The sequence below is a fragment of the Perognathus longimembris genome, chromosome 15 (genome assembly GCF_023159225.1).
Source record: "Perognathus longimembris pacificus isolate PPM17 chromosome 15, ASM2315922v1, whole genome shotgun sequence".
Lineage (NCBI taxonomy): Eukaryota > Metazoa > Chordata > Mammalia > Rodentia > Heteromyidae > Perognathus > Perognathus longimembris.
The window spans coordinates 41,228,696-41,241,199 of NC_063175.1; the positions used below are offsets into that span (position 1 = coordinate 41,228,696).

General features: G+C 48.4%; 1 protein-coding gene across 2 annotated transcripts in view; it reads right to left on the bottom strand.

Annotated features, from left to right (window-relative positions):
* Window positions 1-12,504, bottom strand: part of Myo5b (myosin VB) — a 281,784-nt gene that overhangs the window by 33,448 nt on the left and 235,832 nt on the right. The window contains exons 23-26 of one of the 2 annotated variants that reach the window (XM_048363621.1): window positions 6,275-6,359; window positions 4,830-4,963; window positions 3,559-3,678; window positions 1,613-1,753 (exon numbers count right to left, since the gene is read on the bottom strand). In XM_048363621.1, the coding sequence (XP_048219578.1) occupies window positions 1,613-1,753; window positions 3,559-3,678; window positions 4,830-4,963; window positions 6,275-6,359 (480 nt within the window). Of the gene's footprint in view, window positions 1-1,612; window positions 1,754-3,558; window positions 3,679-4,814; window positions 4,964-6,274; window positions 6,360-12,504 lie in introns of both variants that reach the window. The other variant, XM_048363620.1, reaches the window with a different exon arrangement.

Sequence of the window (12,504 nt, forward strand, 5' to 3'; positions counted from 1 at the left end):
CTCTGAACATGGTCAATCCTGCTCAGTCTGCTTTTGTATAAACAGCCAGCAACTCCACCCTCCTCTGGTGCCTCTCCCTCCTAGCTTCCAAGGCAGTTTAATCCTCAGGCCCTCCATAAACAACTCCCTCCTGCCCTCCCTCACACAGTCCCTGCAGACACTTGTAGATGGAATATGGATAAGACACACCTTCTCCTATAAGATACGTTGCTGCAGTTCTAACCAGCTCCATCCACAAATGTGGCCTTATTTGCAAACAGGGTCTTTGCAGGTATAATCAAGATAAGTGAACTCATTAGATAAGTGATCCCTACCCCCTAGGACTGGTCCTTTCATCAGAAGATAAGGCACTCAGGGATGAAGGTCATGGGAGACAGAGGCAGGGACTAGAGCCACACAGGTGCAAGTCAGAGAAAACCACAGACCTCCTGCAATACCAGAAGCCATGAGCAAAGGCCTGGACAATGCGTCCCCTAGAGACTTCAAAGCACAGCCAGGTCAACACTTTAATTTCTGACTTCTACTCCTAGAACCATGCATGAGACAGCAATCTTTTGCTGTTCCAAGTGGTCCAGTTTACAGTGATTTGTTTCAGCCCCACAATCGCCAGGGTGAACAATGATGGCTCTATAGCAGGTTTTGCTGCTAAGCCAGGATGTCTGCAAAGCAGAGTGTATTAACACATGACTTCTGATATTTTCAGCATGCAATGAGTTTCCGGGGATGAACATCTGTATAGCATCTGATCTGTGCTTGCCTGACAGGGAGACTTTCCCTTTATAACTGAGTGAGTCATTTATAGACCTAACCCTTTCACTCTTCATTCTGAATATAGCCCACCTGAGAGATTTAAATCCACCAACAAGATTTATTTCTCCACTTAATGCTCAGTACAAAAACAAAACCCTCAAGAGTTTGATTGCAATTTAGATCAGAGTGTGCACTACATTTGACTGGAAAGGGTAGACATAAAAGATATAAAAGGTAGGACTGGGGGAGGAAGGGGTGTCAAATCTCATAATCTGCAACTCCAGCCTAAGAAGAGACCATGGGTTTGCCTATTGATATGACCCAGCTTAGAATTGATTGCTCTTGTATCCCATGGAAAGTGTGTCTCATACTTCCAAAGAAACAGAGAATGATTCTTATGTCCTCATGCTGTAATTAATGGCTCTCGACTTCTAAGACATTAATCTGTGCTCAACTTTGCCTTCACATGAGCACTACCCACATTGGTCTTTACTTTTCATCTGTGTTATATCTGATCTTCCCAATCTTCTTGGTTTGGGTTTTCTCAATGGCTGAGGAATTCTCCTGTGTTTTTAGTTCTTTCTCCTTTATTGCTGGCACATCTTGGGTGGAGCCCAGGTGTCCAACAAGTCCTTGAAATAGAGCAGCTGCCAGCTTTGCAAGTAGGGCAAAACACCTGCAGCTCCCTGCAGCTTCCCAGGGACGACTAAGGGAAGGCACCTCTGCCCAGCGGGGGCGGCGTGGGGGCTCCGTGTGACTCCAACACAGATGGAAGATGCTCTGAAACCCAGCCCCAGCACAATCCCTTGGGCCATGCCTGCCATGGGAGCTGTAGCGGGCCCGGGCCCCGTCACACACCTACCTGCACCTTCTTGCTGTCCTGCTGTTCCTTCTTCTCCAGCTGCACCTGCAGCTTCTTCTTCTCCTGCTCCAGCTCTCGCACTCTCTTCTGTAACTTCAAGAAGACGGTCATGTCCATGGCTGCTTTTTCCACCCCGATTTCCTGCAAAGGAAAAGAGGAGTCGGGAAAGGGGGTTCTTCATGGCCCGCAGGCCTCGGGGAGCGCACAGCCCTCCGCGCGCCCGCCTCAGTGCCAGCCATCTGCCTCCTCACTCCTCCTAGACAGCGATCCATGCCTCAGGCACAAACCAGTGCCAACCAACCAGCACTGCTCTAAAGGCAGTGCTCCAGGCGGAGTCTAAGAATAGATGGATACAGACCCAGCCATTGTCTTGGGAAGTTTAAAGAATTCACTTTTGGAAAACGGCATTGCACCAGGGAAACTGTAAACTCGGGGTGTAATGTTTGCTGATAAAGGATCGAGGGGTTCACGAATCACTGTCATGCCACAGAACCCATTTAGCCAGCAGATCTTAAAAATCTTAAAGCAACAGTTTCCCAGTGGATTTTTTTTTCTCTTCAAGCTCATGCCTAGGTGTGCCTTCCAGGTTTCTGCTATGTTTGGGGTCCACATGTAAACCTCGATCTATCTCTGAGGGGCTAATGTACATGAACACACCCATACAGACTATTACATATACTATATACATGCGAGGCAATAGGATCTGGTCCCACAAGCACCGAAGGAATGTTTCATGTTTGGCTGGCCTGAGTCAGTCTTGGCTTCCCACACCTGGGAATGTAGCACCCATATCTCACAGAAACAGCTGCAGACACAAATGCTGGACAGGCAGCTGTGGTTCAGGCTGAATGAAGCCTCCAGGGGCTGGACCAAAACCAAAAGGCCTTAGACCAGTGTTGTGAAAAATCTCATTTTGTGTACATGCCCTGCAGAACTGTACAAGGCCCAGGAGCCCCTTCTCCCGAGGACTACATCTTCCATGCTCCACCCTCGACTCCACTCTCTCTCTCTCTAGCATCCTTTTCCTTCATAGCACCCAGAAGCATCTGCAACTATATCACACATTCTTGCTGGTAACTGCTTAGTTTGACAAGGTGGGAACCTTCTCTGGCTTGGCCATTGCCATTTTACAGCTCTCGGCTGTGGGTGACCTAGCACAGAGACATGCTTGAAAGGCAGCTGTTGTAACCCCCCTGCTTGTGCCTATCTCCACCTGCTTTAGGAGCTGTGACTTCTTTTCAAATGCCAGAGGAAACACTGTGTGTGAGTCTATGTGTCTTTGACAAAATTACACACAGATTATAACACTCACCATATGGCATGCTGTTTCAAGGCGCTAAGAGGCCGTCCCTCGCACACAACAGCACAGTCACTCAGCATCCTTCCATTCCAAATATTTACTGTTGTTCTCTGAGTTTCAGAGCTAGCTTCTAAATCGGAGAGGAGAATTTCCCAGTATACTTACGGATACTCCTGTGTGTGCTGTGATGCTAAGTCAGGTGGCTAAACTTGCACTATGTTAGTGACTTAGGTGGACGAGAACTCATTATGTAGATGAAACTGGCCTCAAACTAGTAATCTTCCCACCTCAGCCTCCTAAATGCTGGGGTTATAGGTATGTGCCACTATCAGTTGTTCCTTCTTATGTCAGCCTTCTTCATAAACTTAATTTTTACCTCTCTGCCTCAATTCCTTAGTTCCCTTTAACAGGAATTAGGGATCTATTTTCCTCCCTCCCTCCTTTAGTGGGCATAGGAAAAGAGATGGAATGCCTGACACAGAAAATGTCCTTAAGTCCAGTACAGTTCGAACAATTCCGCACTCAGGACTAATTCCTTGCTCTCTGAAGTCACCACTGACAGAAGGGTACATTCCAGCTGGGCAGCATCACAGGTAATAAACATTCCCCCCTGGGGCAGGGCAGCCCCACGAGACCTCGGCCTTACCTCTACCTGTTGGAGGGCATCCTCAGTGTCTCCGATCTCAGAGGTGGAGATGGAAGGATAATTGGAGTCCGACTCTAAGCTACTTTGGTTGGATGGGTTCCGCCTGTGGCCTGGAGTTTGCTGTTCAAAAGAAAAAAAGGTGGCAACCCCAAATGGACTCATGTGAATGAGAACTTTTCATGGAGCAGGTCTCCTGTCTCATTCGTCAACAAGAATAAATGTCACTGTTTCTTGGAACGACAGCTAAATAGAGTTGCTCCCCCAAAGCATTTCACCTAGGTTCTTAGCCCTCCATCAAGCTCCCCAGTAGCATGATAACTAGGAGACTGCACAACTCTCCCATTAGGATTGGGTTCCCTTGTTCTTTCAATGGTATACCAACCCATAGGCCTATTTCTCTAAGTCCTAGGGGAGCAGCCCTTCACTCCCAGTCTTTCTCTCAGAATGTATGTGGGCAATCAGGTCCCCTCGCCCCTTTGAAAGGAATGCTGCAAATGAGCCCCAAATGCCCCTCCCTTCAACCTCTCAACTACATGCCATCAGTTTTGCTCATAAAAACAGTAGCCTGCTGGAAATAGCACACCATTTCTACTGTTCACTTAAAAATACATTTTGGTTTTTTTTTGGCATCTGATTTGGCTTTTAGAGGGAAAATTGAGCTCAGTGAAAAATTTTCAGATTGCTATTTAAGTTCCTATTCAGCTTCTCTTCCTGGTTTCCATGTAATTAACTTACTGATCTTGCTTGGATATACATATCTTGGAGGAATTCTTATAGAGAGTGAAGAATGACAAATCCCGCAATACCATGACAACGGTGCACATATCCTGCATTTTATCAGGGATCAGGAGGGGCTCCATATGGCATCCTGTTGCAACACAGGAATTTTCCAGAAGAAACAGGAGTAGTCCCCCACCCCGAGAGTTTCTTTCTCTCCTCTTCTCTCTCTCTCTCTCTCTCACACACACACACACACACACACACACACACACACACACACACACACACGAGATGGGGTGGGGAAGGAAGGCCTGGGAGGGATTGTCCTTAAACTTCCCAAATCTCGGTAAGACCTTGACATTGAAAGGAACCTTAGGAAGGAACCACCTCACCAGCCTGCTTCCTTAAGCTCCACAACCATGAGACTGGAAAGCAGGCACCAGCAGCCCAGCATACACAGCACTGGGCAAGGTTGGACAACACAAGGGGCTCAAAAGAAAGGGAATGCCACAGGACAGCAGAACTACCCTCCTTGCCTTTAGGATGGTCACCTCGTCCCTCAGGTTGTCATATCTCTGCTCCAAGCGGGAGTATTCCTTCACGAGGTTCTGGTACCGGGACCGTTCCTCCTCCAGCTCCTTCTTCATCAGGAGATTCTCCTCCACAGAGCTCTGAGCACATTCATCTGGAAGGAGGCAGAGGAAGCCGTGGATTTGCCATCTGTGCAGATCCCCCCACGCACTGCCACGTGCTTCCTGGCTCTGCTCTTGTTACGAAGGCTGCATATGGCAGGCGCATCCCAGAGACAGCAGCCTAGGGTGCTTCTCACCCACTGCCCAGAGCAGGGGGAGCCCATTACTCTGGCCTAAGTCTCCAGACAGGGGAGGATGGCCCTGCTTTCAGAGAGAGGAAAGTTGGCAACCTGCATGAGAACCCCCAGTTCACACACTTGCCTCTCTTGTAACAAATGTCAGTGAGACAGCAGTCCTGGCAGAACCAGGCTTTGTACTGCACTGCCGTTCCTATTCCTGATCTTTCAGATTCTTCTAGTGCAGGTAGACTAAAGGAGATTAAGCCAAAGGGCTTATGGGAGGGAGGTGGGGATGGGGGAGGCAAAGCAACCACACAGATGGCTTTCCCCTTGTCAAATCTTACTGTTCATAGCAATGCGCAGGAAATCATTTTAAAGGGCAATTTACAAGCAATCTATGTCTTCAAGATCTTACACTAGCAGGGACTGTGAGGTCATGCGGGTCACTTGTCCTGTGTCGCAGGTGAGGGCCGTTTGGTCACTGCTGGAGCATGAACAGTACTCTGGTGGCTCCCAGCGGCCTACCACATGGCGGGTGGCACATGGGGCACATGGGCCCAGGAGGTGATGGCCACTTGAGAGAGGCTGACCTGGAGTCTGGTCCGAAACCTGCTCTCCAGCTGACCATCCAGGGGGAACACATGGACACTAGAGATGCTAAGGACAGTTATAAATGCCTGTGGGAATGCTCTGGGTGCTGAATGCCAGCTTAAGCACTTCATCTGCCTACATATTGCTCGTCTTTTCCATGAAGCCTCTGGTACCTGTCCATTCTGTTCATTTTATGGGATGACCTTGAGGATCTGTGTAAGGTCACAGCACAGCACACAGCAGCATCATGATATGAGACCATGTCTCCCCCGACTTCGTGTATCTCCCGTCATCAGAGCAAAGGTCATATCAGAGGCTTAAAAAGAACTAGCTGGGCACTGGGGGCTCATACCTGCAATCCTAGCTCCTAAGCAGGCAATTAATCAGCACAAAGCCAGAAGTAGAGGTGAGGCTCATGTGGTAAAGTGCTTGTTCAATAAAGCTAAGGAAGGGCACAGGGCCTTAAGTTCAAGCCCCAGTATCTGCCCCCTCCCCCACCCCATTTTGTTATCCATATCTCCTTTATTAAAACTGCAGCATCTAGGAGTCTTTGAGAAAAACAGCCAGAAAGAAAGGCTAAAACTTGGAACTTACCTTTGCCCTGGCTCAGGATTTGGCTGTTAAGCTGTTCCTTCTCATCTTTCAACAGAGCATTTTCTCGCTCCAGGTCTGCCACACGCTGAAAGAGAGCAACACAGAAAAACGTCCCTCTGTGATGCAAGGCAGAGGAGACACTCCTTTGTGGGGTTTGGATTCCAACTGGCTATGAATAAATTCTCTTCTTAAGGAAAAACAAATTAACGAAAGCTGCTGCTTTCGTGTGAGTGGGAAAATTGTATACAAAAGAGAGAGATCTCATTAAAATAGGACAGACGAGCTCAGCCTTGCTTATGGTTAGCTAGTGTAGAAAGAAAAAAAAGGCTCAGAAAAACGACATCAGCTCTCAGGCCTTGTTGAGGGGCCCACAGGGTAACAGGCTTTAATGTGCTATTATTTGTCTATCTTGCTGAAACTTGAGCTCTCAAATCTGAGTCAGAAACTCACAATGAACAAAATCTCTAGTTTTTACTCCCAGTAATTCACCTTTTTTCCTTTCTTTCTTTCTTTTTTTTTTTTTTGCCAGTCCTGGGGCTTGGGATTCAGGGCCTGAGCACTGTCCCTGGCTTCTTTTTGCTCAAGGCTAGCACTCTACCACTTGAGCCACAGCGCCACTTCTGGCTTTTCCTATATATGTGGTGCTAAGGACTCAAACCCAGGGCTTCATGTATAGGAGGCAAGCACTCTACCACTAGGCCATATTCCCAGCCCAGTTATTCACCTTTTAAGCATAGTTTTTTTTTTATCATCTTTAGGTAGTTGTACAAAGGAATTGTCATTCAACAATGCAGTTTAAGAATACAGCATGTCTTGATCAATGTCACCCCTTTCAACACTCCCACCTGCCCTCCCAAGCCATCCCTTCCCTCACTTTTCTTCATTTTTAAGATATATATTGAAAATTTCCTTGCCATTGAACAAAGCAATTTATATATACAATGCATCTGGATCTGTGACTTCCCTTGAACATTTTCATCCCCACCTCAACACACCCCTCCCTATATTTTTCTCAATTCTGAGGCATATATAATTTATTTCAACAGCACACTCTGGGAAAGTGGAACAGATTAGCTGTTGACATTCAGATCTTCAACTCCGCTGTATGGCTTCTGCCAAAGAAGTAGGAGGTGAATATTACTGGAAAAAATAAAGCAAAAGGGAACAAGAGAAGGAAATGCTAACTAAAGAAAAAAATCCTAATCGGTTCGAAGAGTAAAAAGGATTTAGAACAGAGTGAAGTCTCTAAAACCTGAAGATTTTTGCTAATATTGGAAGCAAATATTTATGTAGATTGTAAATAAAGTGATGTGTGTCTTCAGAAATTTGGAAATTATGAGGTGGCGTAAAGGATGAGGGGTGGATGCACGTCTTTGGTAGCATGGGAGGTCCCTGCACTCCAGTCACCTTTGCACTTGGAACTCCTGGAGGTTCAGCCTGCAGGCAGCCATGGAGAAATTTTCTCTACCAACATCCTTGCTGTTGTGACATCCAAGAGGAAATATCTGGGAGAAAATATCCACGCTAGCATCCAGACCTGAGCCTGTACTTGCTTGACACTTGGCTCATCCCTCAGCCTTTACAGCACAACAAATGCTTGGGATCACGCCCTAAGTGTGTGGTGTAAGACAAAGATTGTGAGCTGCACAGTCCTCAGTTCCCCCCTCTGTGGCATGTGTTCGCCATCCTAGCCTACTGGGGGAGCACAATGGCTGGGCGTGGGGCATGCTCCTGACACTCCCAATCCAGATGGGGCAGGATTGCAGCGCAGGCAGGCTGATCAGAAAGCAAGGCGCTACCTGGAAAACAACTAATGCAAAAAAGCAGCGGGAGGCATGGCTCAAGTGGTAAAGCACCTGCCTAGCAATCAGCACCTAGCTGGAGAAGAATCCCCGGTACCATTAAAAAAAACCAACAACAAAGAAACCAAACAAACCATTCTGAGCTGGGTCCTTCCTTGTGGAGGGGAGGGGCCTGTCTATGTATTGCTGAATAATAGGCAGCACCCTGGCTTCTATCCACTAGTTGCTGGTAGAATACTACTTTAATTTGGGGCAAGGCTCAACACCAAGATCCACAGCTAAGGGGTTCTCTGAGCGAGTCAGGTCTTTCAGTGGGATGTCCTAGGCTGCATAGGAGAGGGATTTGGGGGTACACAATGGGAGGAGGGGAGAGGGCAGGGCTTTGGGGGATATGGGTGCTTCTGTACTGCAGGGCTAGGGGGAGGAGGGGGAGGAGAAAAGTCAAGGCTAGGGTCTTGAGGGTATGCAAACGAGATTATAATCAGCTTCTCTTCCTTTGTCCTGGGCTAACCCTGAGCTCCTCCTCATATCATCACCTGCCTGAGGGAGCACAGTGCCTCCTCTGGTCTCTTCCTGCACTCCAGCTCCTCCCTGAGCTTTTCCCTGATGTTTGTGGAAGGCCATGGGGTGGGCCTACTCTTTACTTGTTAGTTTTATCTCCTTAGCGAGGTGGTGAGCACCTGTAAGCCAACTTGGCAAATAATCAAAACAACCTTCAATTTCCCACACAAGGCAAGGAAAACTGCAAACCACCGCTTCTCACAGGAGAAGCCATGTGAGAAGCATGCAGGCCTCCATCAAGTTAGGCCTGGAACATGCCACCTCCCATCCGCTGTGTCACATCAAGAGGCCCCACGGAGAACAAGGCCGAACCCTCTGCAGTCTCCAGTCCTCAGGAAGTTTCCCAGCAGGCTTTGAGGTAAGCCAGCTTTACCCCTAGAACAAGACATTCCAGGAACCATCACTTTCCCCTCCCCGCTCTTACACCGCTGCCACTGTCCTGCAGAAAGGGAGCACTGCACTGGACCAGTACTGAGTTCACGTCATCACCACTAGATGGGGCCTGAAATCTCCATTGCTACCAAATGCCAACCTCAGACCAGGTAACTTCATTAGAACAACCTACCACCTAAAATCTGGGCCAAGACCACAAGCTGAGAAAGCCATAATTAACAGCATGCGTGCCATCAACACCTTCTAGAGCTTTGGAGCCCCATTTCTCCTCTGTCTCTCCCGGCTCCTCTTGGACTTTTATTAAGAATGAAGGCCTTCTGTGAACTTGGCTTTGTTATTCTAAGCCATACATCAAAGTGGCAGGCAGTAGATTTGATTTCCTGCTGCCTGAACGAAGTCATAGTGAGGCCTGGGCTGTGGATCCCTAGTGAGCTCCAGCCCCGGGAGGGCTGAAAAAGCTCCCAGACTTCCCCTGGCCTCCCCTGGTCCTCCCAGCCTCCTAGGCACATGCAGGTTCATTGGAAGGCATGGTGGGAACAGCCTTCTGCAGCTATGAGGGAGACAAAGCACAGTGAGAGTCACTAGCAACACAGAACAGGTGAGTACAACCTCCAGAGCATGACAAGTACCACCTGCCCAGGCTTCAAGACTCATTAAACACCATTCAGCGGCAACTTGTCTGGAGGAGGAGTCTTTGAACTCTTGGATCACTCTTATTTGGAGTGTTTCTTTTTTCTACAAGGTTATTTGGGACAGACCATCAGAACCAACACTGGGAGCAGGGGAAGGCGGGGGGGGGGGGGCAGGAATCCTGGAACTAGTCATTAGTAAGTTAACTGGAACAGATTATCCCAGGATCTGAAAAGCTGCCTTTGCTAATGCAACTTTAGGGGTACAAATGTTTTCATTTTTATTCTTTCAAATTGGTTACTGGTATTGCAAGGTTTCTAGTAGAAAGCCAATGGTAAACTGGTCTTTCTAACTGTGCACACACTCTAGGTAATAATAGGAATTTGCAGGCATGGTGCTTGGAAGAGACATGTCCAGGTGACCAAAGTGTTGGAAAAGATTGTGTGCCATTCTCCGAGAATAAGCAAGCAAGCACAGATGCTCTAGATAATTGGGATGTTCCATTATTTCAACAATGGAAAATGGTGGTAAGCAGAGAGCAGAGGGAAGCAGGAAAACAAAAGAAGACACAAAGCATCAGGAGTGGTACAGAAATCAAATGTGAGCTGACCTGGGCTGCGTGACTGTGTCAGTCACTGGTACAAGTTAGAGAAGGAAAGCCCGGAGTGGCCATTCTCCTCCTGCTCGGGTGAGGGAAGCATCTGGCTCACGAGAAGCACCAGGGAGGACAGGCAGGCAGCATGGAGGTCCCAGCCCCAACACCAAGGGAACTAGGATGGACTCCCAGCAGTGGAAGGCAGAGCTCAGAGCCACAGAGAGATGACAGTAAAATTGAAGAAAGTATAAGCTAATATTTATTGAGCTCTTACTATATACCTATCTCAGGCACTACCATAATTTTAGAAGCACCCTTAGGGTAGGTTCCATCATCATTTGCTTTTAAGAAAACTAAGGTATGGCTAAGTTAGACATATTGCTTAAGGCCACACAGCCTGGCATGGGTAAAACTGGGCTTTGTTCTGAGCAGTCTTTGTGCAACCCACATTCTGAGCTACTATGCCAGTAAGTTCCTGACCATTCTAATGACACAGGAAAAGCAGCAATGAATGATCTCGAGTGGGCTCTATATGACCAGTATCCAGAGCCAGTGCTGTAGGAAACAGAGCAAGACTTGTGATTCTGAGGAATGGAGGTTAAGTTCCAAGCTTGAGGGTATAGCACAATGAAGCCACCAGAAGGAAAATCACACAGAAAAGAGACAATCAGAACAAGAAGCCCATGGGAGCCAAGGCTTTGTGAAGAATGCTCATTAAGCAAAAGCAGGAACGACATCTCAGGAAGATGCTTGGCCAGTATGGTGGATGGACAGCAAACGACAGAGGATGGGGGTCAGCAAAGTCCTATGCCTTTTCCTTGGAAAATGCCCCCATGTTCCTGCACCCATGAGACTACAAGAACAACTTTTCCCACCTGTTTTGTCTTCTCAGCAGAGGGAATGCAACCTGTGTACTGTGCGCTTCCTATCTATCCACACCTGCCTCCCGCAGACAATCACAAGCCTGACACCTTAGTGACAGCCCTAGTCTTCTGGACCTTAAAGGGTTACTTGCCATTCGCTAAGAGCAAGTCTATCTTTCAAACCAGCTCAGTTTTCTTTTTTGAAACGTAGACAGGAAATGATACAGTAAAAATGAAAAGTCAACATCCTTTGACTTTTGAGGCAACAGTAAAACAATGAATAGAACTCCTTGCTTCAAAATGTTCCAGGAGATGTGTTTCAATTCACCTCTGCACCCCGCCCGCCCTCCCCACCCCCCAGCTCACAGAACCTGCAATGCCAAAGGCAGACTTGTTCATCTCTGGAGGTCTCAAGGGGTCATGGTGCCCTTGAGGCCGGGAGGCTGCCCCCACTGCCTCTCCCACCTGCCCGCATCCCCTTCTCCTTCCTCTCATCCTTCTTCTCACTCCTCGGCACCCTCTGCCGCATCTGTCTCCCGACCTCCTCCCCTCACCCAGGGGTCATCTCAGAGAGAACACCTCTGGCCATCACAAATGAATCACTCCCCTCCACCTCGGGGGTCACTCCCCATCCCCTTTAAGGGACTCCTCCTTTATAGCACATGGATAACCCGAGCGTGAGTCTTAGCTCTACCTTTCGTTCACGACTCTCCCATGGTTTAGTTTTATCCCAGTGCATCAACAGTGCCTGGCAAATGATGCTCCACAAACAGCTTCTGTATGAGTGAAAGATCACGCATCCTGCAGTGAGACATATCCTTCCACAGAAACGAGGCAGGGGCCCCATCCTGAGCTGAGAGCGTACAACCCAGAGTCTTTTCTGGCACAAGAGTCCCTGGCCCGCACCATGAGATGGCTCACACACAGCCAGATCCTTCTGCCTCTGTGCAACAAAGCTCAAACCTTGACACGGAACTGCCCAAGAGAACGAATCAGCGGCCAAGGCCGTGCGAGTGGTGACAAGACACAGTGCACTGCCCAACCCCACCAGCCTGAGTGCTCACAGCCTGGGGGCCTGCCTTAGCCACCAACCAACTTCCAGAGCAGTTGTGGATAGAGAGCTATTTCCTCCATGCCAAGGGAGCTCGGAAGACGCCTCACTTCCACCAGAAACACCAGACAGCACGGCCACACAGAACAGCACAGCTGCACAACAGCACCCAGTGGAGGGGCTACTGAGGCTTGAAGAAGGAACCAAAGGAAGGAAGCAAAGGCCTGGGAAACGACCCCGTGAGACGCCAAGGTTCTGTTTCCCTGTAGTAGAAAGGGCTGTGGCTGGGGTAAAATGGGGTGGCCCCGGGCTCTGGTAGGACACAGAATTCTTGA